The sequence below is a fragment of the Mastomys coucha genome, unplaced genomic scaffold, assembly GCF_008632895.1.
Source record: "Mastomys coucha isolate ucsf_1 unplaced genomic scaffold, UCSF_Mcou_1 pScaffold12, whole genome shotgun sequence".
In the NCBI taxonomy this organism is placed as follows: Eukaryota; Metazoa; Chordata; class Mammalia; order Rodentia; family Muridae; genus Mastomys; species Mastomys coucha.
The window spans coordinates 47492703-47505991 of record NW_022196894.1 but is presented as its reverse complement, the minus strand read 5'-3'; the positions used below and the strand labels follow the sequence as shown (position 1 = coordinate 47505991).

Here is a 13289-nt window from a genome sequence, read left to right as displayed (position 1 = left end):
CAATCTAGAATTACAACGGTTAGGGCAGTTCTAAAAGTCAGTTATATCCTGAAGCATGACCTTATCATGAAGTGAAGTATACCAAGTGCCACTAAAAGATAAACAAACAGGTTTCCTTCCATAAACCACACAGTAAGTTACTGTGAGACACACAAGTTTGAAATGTGTCTCTATGCCTTTAAGAGTAAAGTGCTCAAGTCCAGGCTGTAACACGAGCTCACACTTGCTAAAAATGAAAAGAGTAATTTTTCTTTCTTCCACTTGGACTCTCTTGACCTAAACCTCAAAGATGGAGGCTGAAGAGATTCCAGATCTTGTGCAATACTCCATGGGTGTGGAGTGAAATATCCAGACAAGGGCGGAGCCTCTCAGTTCTGTTTCGATTCCATGCAACCAACCACAAAGAGGGAAACTCCAGGTCTGCAGTCTTTTCTAGTGCTGTGGTTCTCAACCTGTGGGCGGGAACCCGTTTTGGGAGGTGGGGAGGGTGGGGTTGAAGGATCCTTTTGGAAGAATCCTTTTCCAGATTTACATATCAGATATCCTGCATATCAGATATTTACATTATGAGTCATAACAGTAACAAGAATACAGTTATGAAGTAGCAATGAAAGTAATTTTATGGTGTGCATGGGGGTCCCCAGAACATGAGGAACTGTATTAAAGGGTGGAAGCATTGGGATGATTGGGAACCACTGGTCTGGGGAAATGAGAACCATTTCTGTTGAGTGTTCTGTTTCCTACTTTTGCACTACACTGAGTTTAACAAAATTGAATCTACAACCTTATTCCTATTCTTTTTCCAAAGAGTTACTGCACTCATATGCAAAGTGAAAGTAACTTTATAATAGGGTACGGGTTTTACTAGACTGAGGCACAAGCTATAAAAATGTAGAATTTTGTGTTTTATATAAAAGGCTATGACAGCAAAGGCCTCGAAGACAGGTAAAACGGCTCCCCATAAACGAGAGCACAGAAAGAAGGCTGCTGAAGTAAAGCCACGAATTCTGATGACTTTGTATTCAGAATATATATCAGTGGAGGGGGTGGGCACCTCTTCTTCTGCCTTTAGAACATGGCCTTCCACACTTTCATTAGCACTTCAGTGATGAAGATAAGCCATCTGCCGAACCCAGAAGACAGCAGAAGTATCCCAACGTAGACATTTAATGCAATGCATGAGCATGCTGCTCCAGACTGCTGATGCAGCCCCACAAACAAGGACACATACAGAGGCATTCATTCCCTTAAACTGGCAACGTGTGCTTTCAAACAATCTATTCTTCAGGAGGAAAGAAAACCTTCTTATGTGAGCAGCTAAATTACCACTATATTTAGATAATAAAAACATTTTTTAATTTAATCACATGCATGCCTGACTTTTAAAAGTCACTCTGAACAAAGAAAATTAACTCAACCACCAAAAAAATTATTAGTTCATATATACAACTAATATTATTTATTTAAGGTTTTATTTACTAGTTGGTGACTGCCCTGGAAACTGCTATGCCTTTAAAGGAAGTATAACTGGACATGCTGGGGAAGAATACATTCTTTCCACATCTTTTAAACGGTTACAGGGGGCTGCACTCCGTTTTAATTGGCTGAAGAGGGTGGTAGAACCCCACCACACCCCACCCCCCTTTTACCACAGAGGTCACTGAAACTGTAACGATTACAAGGACATGGCCCCTGGTTACCCATCTCATTATAAATGAAACTGAAAACAGAATCGAACTTCAGCACAAATGAACCTTAAAAATGCGTGACTTTCATCTCATTCTAGATTCTAAATCCAGTCTCTGGGCTCCCTTGATACTGCTTGCGTTCTGAGATGGTTAGCATGTTTTCATGTGTGTTCTTTCGAACCTACATGTGATATACACACAAAAGTCCATTTTATCTTTGACAAACCTTATCACTTCCTGACTTACAAACATCTAAAAACCCAAAACCATAATGTCTGTATTTGGGGTTTGTTTTTCTTTCCTAGTTAAGAGCAAACACAATAAAAATAGTGCAAGTTCTGAATTTTGCAATTCTTTATAGAACCAAATGTGCTAACATTGTACAAAATGAGCATTAATGAATGCGATCATAATTATTGCTAACAAAGGCCTAACACAATTCCTATCACCAAAACTACCATTCTAATAATTTTGCTTTTTAATCTACTTGAGAATTAGGCTTTTTTAAAAAAACATACTATATGGCTTAGACTTTTTACCGTTCAGACAAACAAGCTTCACTGTCCATGGTCTAAACTAGTAGCATTTTATTACAGATTTGTATCTGGCTCAATATGAAACCTCTCTGATTATACAACAGGTATTTGAAAACAGTGTTATAATGATAACGATGGTAACAACCATAGTAAAGAAGACTGAAATCGGAAAACATCTAATACCAACAATTTAGATAACATAGGTCTTTATTATTATCAGCTACAACACCCAGGATGCTTGGGAGGGGGAAGTGGTGGGCAGGGGATTAAGGGCATCTTGGAAATAGATCCCAAACATCGGCCTGTACAAGAGGCATAGTGAGGTTAACCATCAGTTTAACGTTCAATTAATTTAGCAACCTAAGACAAACTTAACATTTGCTGTTATCCTGCTGCAAGTCTGTTCCGATTCTTACCAAAAGTTCGCAGAGGAATCTGCAGATACGAAGCTTGACGGGCAGGATATGGCCACAAAAATTCATATTCTTTCCTCGGCTTTTACAAAGGAGGTACGCGTTTATAAACAGCAAAATACTTTACAAAAGAGGGGGGTGCATCCTGGGCAATTACTGTCTTTAGACCACTGGCAATATTTGGGCAAAAATCTTAAAATACAAACGTATTTCCTCTAAAGGAGGAGAAAAAAAAACTTTAATATACAATAAGGAATATATTAAAGTGCTGGAGAGGGAGGGGGTAGCGGGGGTGTCACGAGATAGTGTTTCCAGGAAGCTTGTTTTTAGGATTCAAAACAACAACCACCAAAATACGCGGCCAGAAGAGAGGAAAAAAAAAAAAAAAAAGCTTTGATAAAAGCTGGGTGGGAAATAAAACTTGGGTCCATCGTGTTCTCTCTGCTCCAGTGCCTACGCGGTAGGGCAAAAAGCCTTTCTGGTCGACTTCACCAAAATGCGCACTTCATCACAAGAGGCCCGGTCCTCCCACTCTAGTCCTTCAACCCCAAATGCTGCGTGAAAGCTCTGAGAAAGGAGAGGGGTGCGAGAGGAGGGGAGGAGGGGTCCCCGGCAGCTGGCCCCTCGCTTTCTTTGCAGTTCGGGTTTGCACAGTTGCGGTTGTTCCCAGTCTTCCTACGTGTGCGCACTGGAGAGTGAGGAGCTTCAGCCCGCTCTCCCCGGGGGGGAAAGGGACTAGGGAAGGAGAGCAGAGGGAGGAGGGCAGGGGCGCCCGTGCCCCGCCGGGCCCTCCCACAGTGGCGCTCCGGGTGCGCAGGGCCCGCGCATCCCGCCACCCTTCTCCTCTTTTCTCTGCTCTCCTCCGGGCGCCGCCTGGCCGGCGGGGGTGCAGCCCACACTCCTGCGGGGGCGCCTGGGTGCTGCGCACCAGCCCGAGAGCCGGGATCCCGGAGCCACTCACCGCCGCAGCAGGAGCCCAGCAACAGCGCCGCCGCCAAGGGCCACATCTCCGCGCCGCCGGGGGGTCGCCGCCGCAGGTGTCTGGAGCAGCCGCCGCCTCCGCTGCCTTCAAGGGAACGACCAGCAGCAGCGCCGCAGCCGTGACAGGCAGGAGCGGCCGCCCAGGCTGGCCCGGGGTGCGCGCGCGCGCGTGCTCGCCAGCCCCGCGCCCGCTCCCACGCCCCGCTAGCCGCGCACGCGCACTCCGCCCCGCCTGGCCGCCTCTGCTCGTTGACGTGACGCCAGCCTCACACCCAGCTCTGGGCAGGCTCCGGCGGAGAGCGCAAAGAACTAGCCTGGACCCGGGAGGCGCGGGTTGCACTCTCTGCTCCAAGGCCTGTCTTTCCAGCTCTCTTCCGGCTTCGCGTCCTGGGCCGGCCTGAAAGACGGAGCGTGGGGCACACAACGCTCACCGGAACTCACGGCACGCGCCCCTGCGCAGCCTGGCTGCTCTCCACTCCCCCTGGCCAAGCTCGCCCTGACCTCGGAGCCGCCCAACCTCTGTCCAAGTCCTCCTCCCTCCTCCCCCGGTGTGGGCGCTGCTTCTGCTTTCACCACCTTCTCACCCAAGGCTCACAGCCCTGGAGCCCCAGGGCAGGGCGGAGAGAGGGCGCTGTGACCAGGTCCTGGCCCCCAAGGAGCTCCTTCCCTCTGGCTCCCCCTGGCCCTGATCTCTCCCCGGCCTGACTTGTTCCAGAAGTGGAGCTCCTCATCTGTTCTTACTTTGTTAGCTAACGTTTTCAACCCCCAAACAGGGTTGGGCAATCAAGTTCCCTACATTGATGAGCAGTTTAAAACCACGATGGAGAAAGTGAGACAGACACAAGGATTGTGGCAGACAGGCCCAGTGTGAGTAGACAGATCCTTGACTCTGTCAGCAATGCTGGGAAACTGGCTTATGTCTGCATCCTTGTGTAGACCTCTGCCGTCTTTGAGTTCAGTTCTTGAATAGGTTTAAAAGTGTAGCAGTAAGCCACGCCCTTCATCCTGAGGCAAAAGTCCTTTGACTAAAAGGACTTGATCACAGTAATAAGGAATGCACATTCTGCCTGTCCCCTGAGTGATATTCTCTGAGCTGAGCTAAAAGGCAGTAATGGCTATCACACTATTGCACTTCTTAAAATCTCCTACCCCAACCATCTCCTTCTAAATAGCCAGTGTAACAGTAAATCCAATTCAGGATAAAAATTGCCACTGTCAATGATGCTGTAACAGTGGCCTTATTTCATGATTATTTTCCTAAGGAGATAAACACTCCCCGCCCCCCATATAGGGTACCCCAACAACAAACCTAAAGTAGGATTCCACCGAAGTCAGTTTTGAATCGAAATGTTTATTGAGCTGGCTGTAAGGGGTTAGTTCCCACCCAGCAGTGTGGACAATCTGAAAGCAACCACACCTAAAAATTTCACGGCAGCATGAATTTCCTTCTTCTTCTGATACATTTCCATAGTCTGCATACTCCAGTACCTACTTAGGGCTGTCTGAGAGGTACAGGGGGAAGTAGCTGGAATCTCAAGTAAGGGTTCAATGACCCTCCTGACACTCCTTCCCAGAGGGAACGTCTACAGTCAGCAGAGCCTACCTTGAGAGTCACAAATAGTCACAACTTTTCTGAGGAACATGATTGCTGTTAATGCTCAGAGAATAGCACTCAACAAACATCCTTTAGTATATAACTGTGTTTGTGTGTATGTGTAAGAGAGAGAGAGAGAGAGAGAGAGAGAGAGATAGATAGAGAGAGAGAGAGAGAGAGAGAGAGAGAGAGAGAGAGAGAGAGAGAGAGAGATTTCCTCCACAACATTATCAATTCCTTAAACCCAGAAAGTTTTCTTCTTTGGACTGATCTAGGTGATGGAAATTATACAGTAAGTGCATAATAAATGTGTTGATGTGACTTTAGGGTTAGAGTTGTGATGGTTCAGGTTTTCAGTGGCAGCCTAGATACCCTGAGGCTATCAAAGGAACCGGTTGATTCTAGTCTACCCACTGCTGATAGGGATAAAAAACAATCATCTCTCACCAGACCTATTAGGGACACTGTGTATCAGAGAGCAGCTGCTGGGCTAAAAAAAGGCTGTCAGCTGTCCCTGGATGCAACTAACCCTGTAAAGCTGACTAGTGACTGGAAAACATGTGCCCAACCTGCAGAGGTGGAGATCCAGGGATGCTCTGTGTTATGCTGGGAGCTACCGGGGCCATATGATTGTCTTTTTGTGCAGAAAATGGAATGGGCCTAAGTCAGGTGGATGAGAAGCCAAGTGGGTGATAACTCTTCTCTCAGGCATTTGAGATGGGGCATGGGGTTGGGGCTATCCCAGAAAAATTCCATAGCAACTTCCTCAGATTTGATAGCTTCTCTCTGAGATAACCTTAAAACTCCAAGTCCAGAACCTAAAGTCCTTAGAAGGTCTCTTTTAATTGATCCGAGCATTTTTATCCATACTTTGAGCTTGGCAAGAGAGAGGAGGGGATGGGTGCACCTTCGACATTTTGAACACAGGTAGCACACGTTAACTATGTTAACTAAGAGTCTCCAAACAAACTGTGGGTAAGGTGTTGTCGTGCCCAGTTCAGATAAGGAAACAGGAGAAGAGGCACCATGGGCAGGAGTCCTGGAGTTATGCATTCTGGTGCTCTCTAGAGCTCTCACCTGGGCCCTTTCCTTGGAATTTCATCAGACGTGGTTTCCCCGAATCACTTCTGACAATACAGTTGAGGAATGTGGGACTAGGTTACAAGCCCAGAGAAGTTGCTCTCTATGATAAGACATCTAGCTACCCCAAGGCCAGTGGAGTCAGCCTTCCTTCTCAATTCATGACTAGTTCCTCTTCTCTCATGGTTAACCTCACATCAACTTTCCATTTCCTCCCAATATTACATCTGCTTCTGACAGTGTCTAAAATCTTATGTAGATACAGCAATATATTTAATCTTGATGCTTCCAGTTACTTATATGCCTTTGATATATGTGGGTGATGCATGTTCATACATGTACAGGTACAAGGACACATGTTTGTCCTTACATGTAGAGACTAAAGAACTACTTTGTATATCATTTCTCAGAAAGTGTCTATACCTTAAAAAAAATAAACAGTTTAAAGGTGAAACAACTTCTCAGACATTCTGGATAGCTTTCAAATGAAGACTATATTTCTAACAACTTCTGGCTCAGAATTTGCCATATAAGCTGGGCTGGCTAGTCAGTGAATGGATCTACCTGTCTCCTCTTCCTCAATGTTAGGATTCCAAGACACCTTAAAAAGGTCTAAGCTCACAGATAATCACTACAAAAACCAGGAATGTTAAACATTCAGGGTTGTCTCTTCAAAGGGATCCCCAGCCAGAAGGCTGGACATGGACGTAGCTAGTAGCTTAAGTGACTGCTGCTGCATTATCTGTAGGACCAGGCCATTCCTGGTTCCCCCAAGTTCCCCCAAGCAGGGCCTGAGGAAGCTAGTAGTCTAGATGACCTCTGCACTATTTGTCTGGCCCAAATCATACCAGATCCTCCACTAGGCCCTTAAATGAGACAGGTAGCACATCTGGAGAACCCATCTTCCTGAAAGAAGTAACAGTGCTTTGAGAAGAGTTTCAATGTATTTATATTCCAGTGTACACATTTTCTCAGATTTCACTGTACTTAAATATGCCTAAAATAAACTGCCCAGTGTCAGGCTCTTTAAGTGGAAACCATCACTAGCTACTGAGTCATCCTGAATCCAACTTCCTCTTGTTTCACACAGATGGATACTCTACCAGCTCTGATGCTTACAGAGACTATATATGTGACTTATTAGGTTAGCTTATAGGCCATGAGCCAGGTATTCCAACAATGGCAGTCTCCCAATAGAATAGGCCAAGCTCTAGTAGTTGTTTAGTCCAGGAGACTGGCTATTGCAATAGGCTCAATCTGATGCTGAAGTCCCAGGGAGGTCCTAAGAGAGATGCTGGTCTTCTGTCTGTATTGGGATCCTGGAGAAGTAGCTTCTAAAACCAATGAAAGAATGCCTCAGCAGTGAGACACCTGAACTTGAGAATGAAGGCAAACATGCAAAAAAGCAAAAGCATCCTCTTCTACACCCTTTCCTGAGGGCTGCCACGAGAAGGTGTTGCCAAGATTTAGGGTGGGTCTTCACCTCTCAAAGAGTGAAATTAAGAAAATCCCTTGGGGCATGTCCAGATGCTTGGGTTTTTGGCTGATTCCAGGTATAGTCAAATTGAAAACCAAGATTAGACATCGCATGACGATTCTGGAGATGGAATTTGGGTTCTTGTGTTACAAACATTTCCATGACTGAGCTTTTTCCATGATCCATCTGATTTTATTTTATTTTTTCCAAAGGAGGACAGGCCATTGTCATCCCACTGACTATTATTTTATGATCAGGCAGTTTACAGCAGCAACACTGGATCACTCCACACCTAGAAAATTCTAGCCTCTGTCTTCTCTACTCGTGTGTTCTTCCTACATTCTCTTCTCTCCTCACCCAATGCATTCCACACCATCCTTCAAAGCTGACATTAGATATTACCTTCAAGAGGTCTTTCTTAACCCCATTTGTCCTCTGTCCCATAACTCACTGTTACTTTACAAATCTAATTACCTGTCCCCTGACTCTTTGTTCACCTTGTCAATAGATATTTATTTCTATATATGTGTCTTTTCCTCCAGTACATTAGCTCAAGAAGGGTTTGCCCTAGGTATGTTTGCATCTCCATATTAGTCAGGGTTATACAGAGAGGCAGACCTGACAGACTATCATATACTTATCTCTTGGTATTTATGAAAGATTGGTTACAGGACTTCAAAACCTTTGGATTCTCAAGTCCTTTATATGAAATTGTGAATTAGTCAAAGTTGTCTAAAAGAGCAGAGCCAACAGAATAAAAATATTCCGACAAGGGATTTATTGGAATTGTTCACATGATAGAAACATGGTAGCCTAAAGTGGAGAGTGTGTATAGATTATATAAAAACACATCATCTATAATGATTCATCTTGACTGGATCTGAAATCAACTAAGAGACATGCCTCTGTGAAGATTTGTAAGGGCATTTCTAGGAAGAGTTGACCAGGGAGGGAAGACTCCTGCAGAGTGGGTAGCACTTTTAGGCTACAGCCCAGTTATAAACAGGTCACAGGAAACAACAGTGGGAGTTTGCCTTCCAGCTTTTGCTGTTTGTTTGCTGGTGAGCTCATCTACTCTGTTACTACTGCTGCTATTGCTTCTATCATTCACTGCACCAGAACCCCACATTTTGTCCTTCCGACATACCAGAAGCTCTCCAGCAATCCTCCAGGATTTCAATGCTAGATTGAGGCTGCTGATACATCCAGTCTTGTAGATTGGTCAGGGACAGGTTTCTCAACACAAATAATATATTTGCATATAACTTATTTGATCATCTCTAGATTGGTTGTAATATTTATACAATATATATATTATATATATAATATATGTATTATGTGTATATATAATATATGCAATATATCGTGTACATATATGTTATCCTGTATTCTTTTAGAAAGTAATGAAAGGAAAAAACTCTACCTATTTGTAAAAATCACAGTATCTTTTTCTGAATGTTTTCCACACAGTGCTGACTGTGTGAATGCTGAATCATGGATACACAGAGCCTACTCTGAATGTGTATTATATGTAGGTAGGTGCATCAATAAATAGAGAGAAAAATAGCTGCATAGAATGATGGATGGATAGATGGTCAGATAGAAAGGGGAATTCATTAAAGGAATGGGATTGTATGATTGTAGATGATAGGAAGCCCCCATGATAGGACTTCTGCAAGCTAGAGAACCAAATCTCAGCTCCCCAGAGCTAGGGAAGTCAACGATGTCAATACAGGGCTGAAGATCTGAGAACTTGATGGACGTCTGGTGTCACTGCTGAAGTCCGAAGGCCAGCAGATATGGAGTTCTGATATCCAAGCGCTGAAGAAGTAAAGTGTCCCAGTTCCAAAGACACAGAAACCTCTCCTCGTCCATTTTGTTGGATCTTGGTCCCCAGTTGATTCACATCACCTACCAATTCACGTGGCAGTCGCTCCTCAAAATGTCTTCATAAATATCCCCTGGAGACCTTGTAAGCCAGTGGCACAAACACCTAAGTTTAAGGGAAAATATTGGGAACAGAAACTGCTTCAGCATATGGTCATAGGACACAGAGGTGGTGATCTGATCTTCTTCGCACTTCCCTCTGCACAGCAGACACTATCAGATGCTTAATTTTTCCTTGGTCATGGCAAAGTAGTGATTCTTGCTCCTGCCTTTGTCCTTCCTGCCACTGGTACTGTCCATGTGGGGAGCCCATAGTTGCAGAAGTACGAAATCACTGGAGACAGAGTCAGCTTCTAGGTAGATTTTTTTTTATAATCAAATGTGTACAGGTCTTTGATAGTGTTTGGGGTCTAGAAGGTCTTCAGTATCTAACTCTACACTTTGAGGGTAGACAACATACATGAAGTTGGTTTGTACAAGAATGTTTACTTCTCCATTACTGCTGTAACAAAGAGCAGGAAACATGGGTTTAAAAACATATGTTATCTAAAAGTTCCATGGAACAGAAATCCAAGGGGCTCAGTTGGTTTCACTGCTCAAGTAGCATGAGGCTGAAATCGATGCATTGGCTGGGCTGCTCTCCTTTCTGCAGACTCTAGGGAAGAATCTATTTCAAGGTTTATCCAGGCGACAGGCAAACTTCAGCATGTGTAGAACCAGGGTCCCTGCTTCCTCCATCCTGGAGTTCTTCCATCTCTAAATACCCTAGAGCTCCATTGGCACACTGATTCCTTAGAGTCTTCTATTGCCCTGGTCTCCCCTTTCCTCGTGTCTTTCATTGCTAGGCCTCCTTTCTGCCTTTTCCTTTTAAGTCTTCAAGCGATTGGTTATATTCTGTAACCTAGGATACTCTCCCATTTGTAAAATCAGTAACCATTGTCCCATCCTCACTGTCTCTTTTGCTTTATAGGCATTTACTTCTGGGGATTTGGGCTTAGAAGGATTTGAAGGGCATTATTCTGCTAATAGATAGGTGCTTTTTCATATATGTCTCGTATAAATTCTCACCACATTCCCCAAAGAGGAGCATAGTCATATCTTCTGTTCATGAACAGAAAGTGAGGTTCTGGGAGTTTTATACCACAGCTAGTAAGTGGTGCAGGCCTTCATACCCTGACCCAAAGCTTAGATCCTGGGTCAGGTGAGAGAGGAGCAAAATTCAGAGTATCTACATACAGGCCTACCCATTCTGACCATTTTTCTCTCTTCTCTTTTACTGTTGCTGTTCCTAGGAAGGTTGGCATTGTCCACTCAAGATATGCAGCTCAGCTCTGAGGCACATTGTTCATGTGTTTTCTGGGTCCCAGCAGAAAATAATCATACTCCAACGAAGTTACCGAGGAGAAGTTAATAAGAGGACTGTTGACAAGGCTATGGGTGGAGTTTGGAACCCCAAGAAGACAGGCAAGTCACCTTTGAAGGCCCCAGCTATTACACCTTGGCTGTGAAGGAACATAGGGAAGAAATGGTCAGCAGATACCTGAGAGAAAGTAGCAACTGCAGGCAAGGCTGCATGACAGGAGCCATGACATTAACAGCAAACAGAGCCAGCCTGGCTTAGCAAAGGGTGGCAAGAAAGACTGACTTCTTTCCCTGTCCCCAACTCTCATTACTGGCAAATCTCAAACAGAAACCAGAGGGAGAGGGCCTGTTGGTGCAGGTGAAATTCATTAAGTTTAGCTTTGTTGGCCCAGGGCACAGGGTAGAGGAATAAAGGGCTTGAAGGAGGCCCCCAACCCTTCAGGACCACCCCCAAGACTCTTTAGGACTTAGCTGTGCCAAGGTCTTTCATTTCTGTGACTGGCAAAACAAACTACCACAAAAGAGAGGTGTAAAGTCAGAGAAGAATATTGTGTGAAATTCTAGACGCCACATGTCCAGATTCAAAGTGTTGACTGGGCCCTGATCCTCCTGATGTCTGGAGATGACACCTACACACACACACACACACACACCTACACACACCTACACACACACACACACACCCCTACACACACACACACACACACACACACACACACACACACACACACGCACGCACGCACACACGCACGCATGCACATTCCTTGCTTCTTCCTAGCTCCTCCTTGGTCCCAGCAGACTTGGCCCTTTTTGACTTGAGCTACAGCCTCAGTAGTCTTTCGTCTCTGGCCCTATCTGCACATGCCCTTTGTCTCCATGTCTTCTCTTCCTCACATGGAGGTACCAGTCACTGGTTTTAGGATCAGTCTAAGTTCAAACCCTTAACCATATACAACTGCAATGGACCTGTTCTCAAATTAAAACCATATTCTAAGGTTCTAGGTGGAAAGGAATTTGCCCCTAACTAATGATAGCTAGTGAAATGTGTTATTTCTGAACCAAAGCTTCAGTTCCTAGCATGTAATCTCTCCTCTCTCTCTCTCTCTCTCTCTCTCTCTCTCTCTCTCTCCCCTCTCCACCCCTCACCACGGCAATCATGTAAGACTGTGAGTATTTCTGTTCCCTGGGGCGGGGTCCTGGAGTGAGGATGAAACAGAAGATGGAGCCCCAGCTGACCTGCTGGGAAAGCACAAGAATATAAATAAACATGTCATCTTTCCTGACAGATGTCGCGTGCAGTGTTCAACCACAGTCCTGTTCTTCAGAGATATCCCCAGTTGAATAAAACTCCCAGCTTCTTTCCTTTTACACATGAACATCCTTAAATGGTTTCAAACCACTCTGCATGGTCAAGGTTCTTGTGTGTACCGACCCAAGGCAACTTTTTGGTTCACTAAAGCTCCTCCTCTGAGGCTAAGACATAGAAAGAATCTGACTTTAAAGACTGCTGAGGGTCCCCAGGACAAGCAGCATGGATGTTCTTAGGTATGTTTTCTATTCCTGTGAAGGGACACCATGACCAAGGCTCACATCATCAGGCAACCACTGTGAAAGTAAACTGGATGAACTAAACCATACTTCCAGATGAGAATCCTACCTATCTGGAGTTAGGAGAAAACTTGGTGGCTTCACATCTCTTTCATCTTTCTTATCTGTATTGAATGGCAACATGGCTGATGCCCCACCCCCACCCCCACCTCCACCAATCAAAGCTGCACCTGCTGGCATGTTCCCCTCTCTTCACCCACTACATCTTCCTATACCACTGTGGTTAGAGTGTGACCTGAAAGTATGATTCCCCAGGGTGGCACCTGGACAAATGGCAGCCACAACCCCCAAGAAGTTGCCATAAAGTGATATTCTTGTGTCTTGCACCCAACCTTCTAAGTCAGACACTCTGGGAGTGTTTTTGGTTGTAGTGAGTCTTCCAAGGGGTTGGACCACCTGTAGCCTGGAGTAGAACCTAAGAAGACATGTGGTTTGCCTTCAGAGGGATACTTAGTATTCAAATGTCCCCAGCTTCTCTCTGCCCTTTGTTTCAGTAGGAGAGTTGTAGAGTAGGGCACAGAACCTCAGTTCTCCTTGTCTTATGAGCATTTTGTACCATCTGCAAGTGTCTCTTGGGCTTTCAACCACAAAAGAGGCCTCTCTATGAACAGTGGTCTCTAGCATCTAATGCTGAAGGAGTAGATTCCATGTCTGTTCTGACAG

At 44.9% G+C, this 13289-nt stretch overlaps 1 protein-coding gene across 6 annotated transcripts in view; it reads right to left on the bottom strand.

Moving 5' to 3' along the window:
- The window catches only part of LOC116085971 (leukocyte surface antigen CD47), a 59941-nt gene extending 55736 nt beyond the window's left edge, over positions 1 to 4205 (bottom strand). The window contains exon 1 of one of the 6 annotated variants that reach the window (XM_031364038.1): positions 3599 to 4205. In XM_031364038.1, the coding sequence (XP_031219898.1) occupies positions 3599 to 3644 (46 nt within the window). In that variant the 5' untranslated portion in view covers positions 3645 to 4205. The remainder of the gene's footprint in view (positions 1 to 3598) is intronic. The other 5 variants (XM_031364039.1, XM_031364043.1, XM_031364040.1 and 2 more) reach the window with 5 other exon arrangements.
- Positions 4206 to 13289: the final 9084 nt, after the last annotated feature.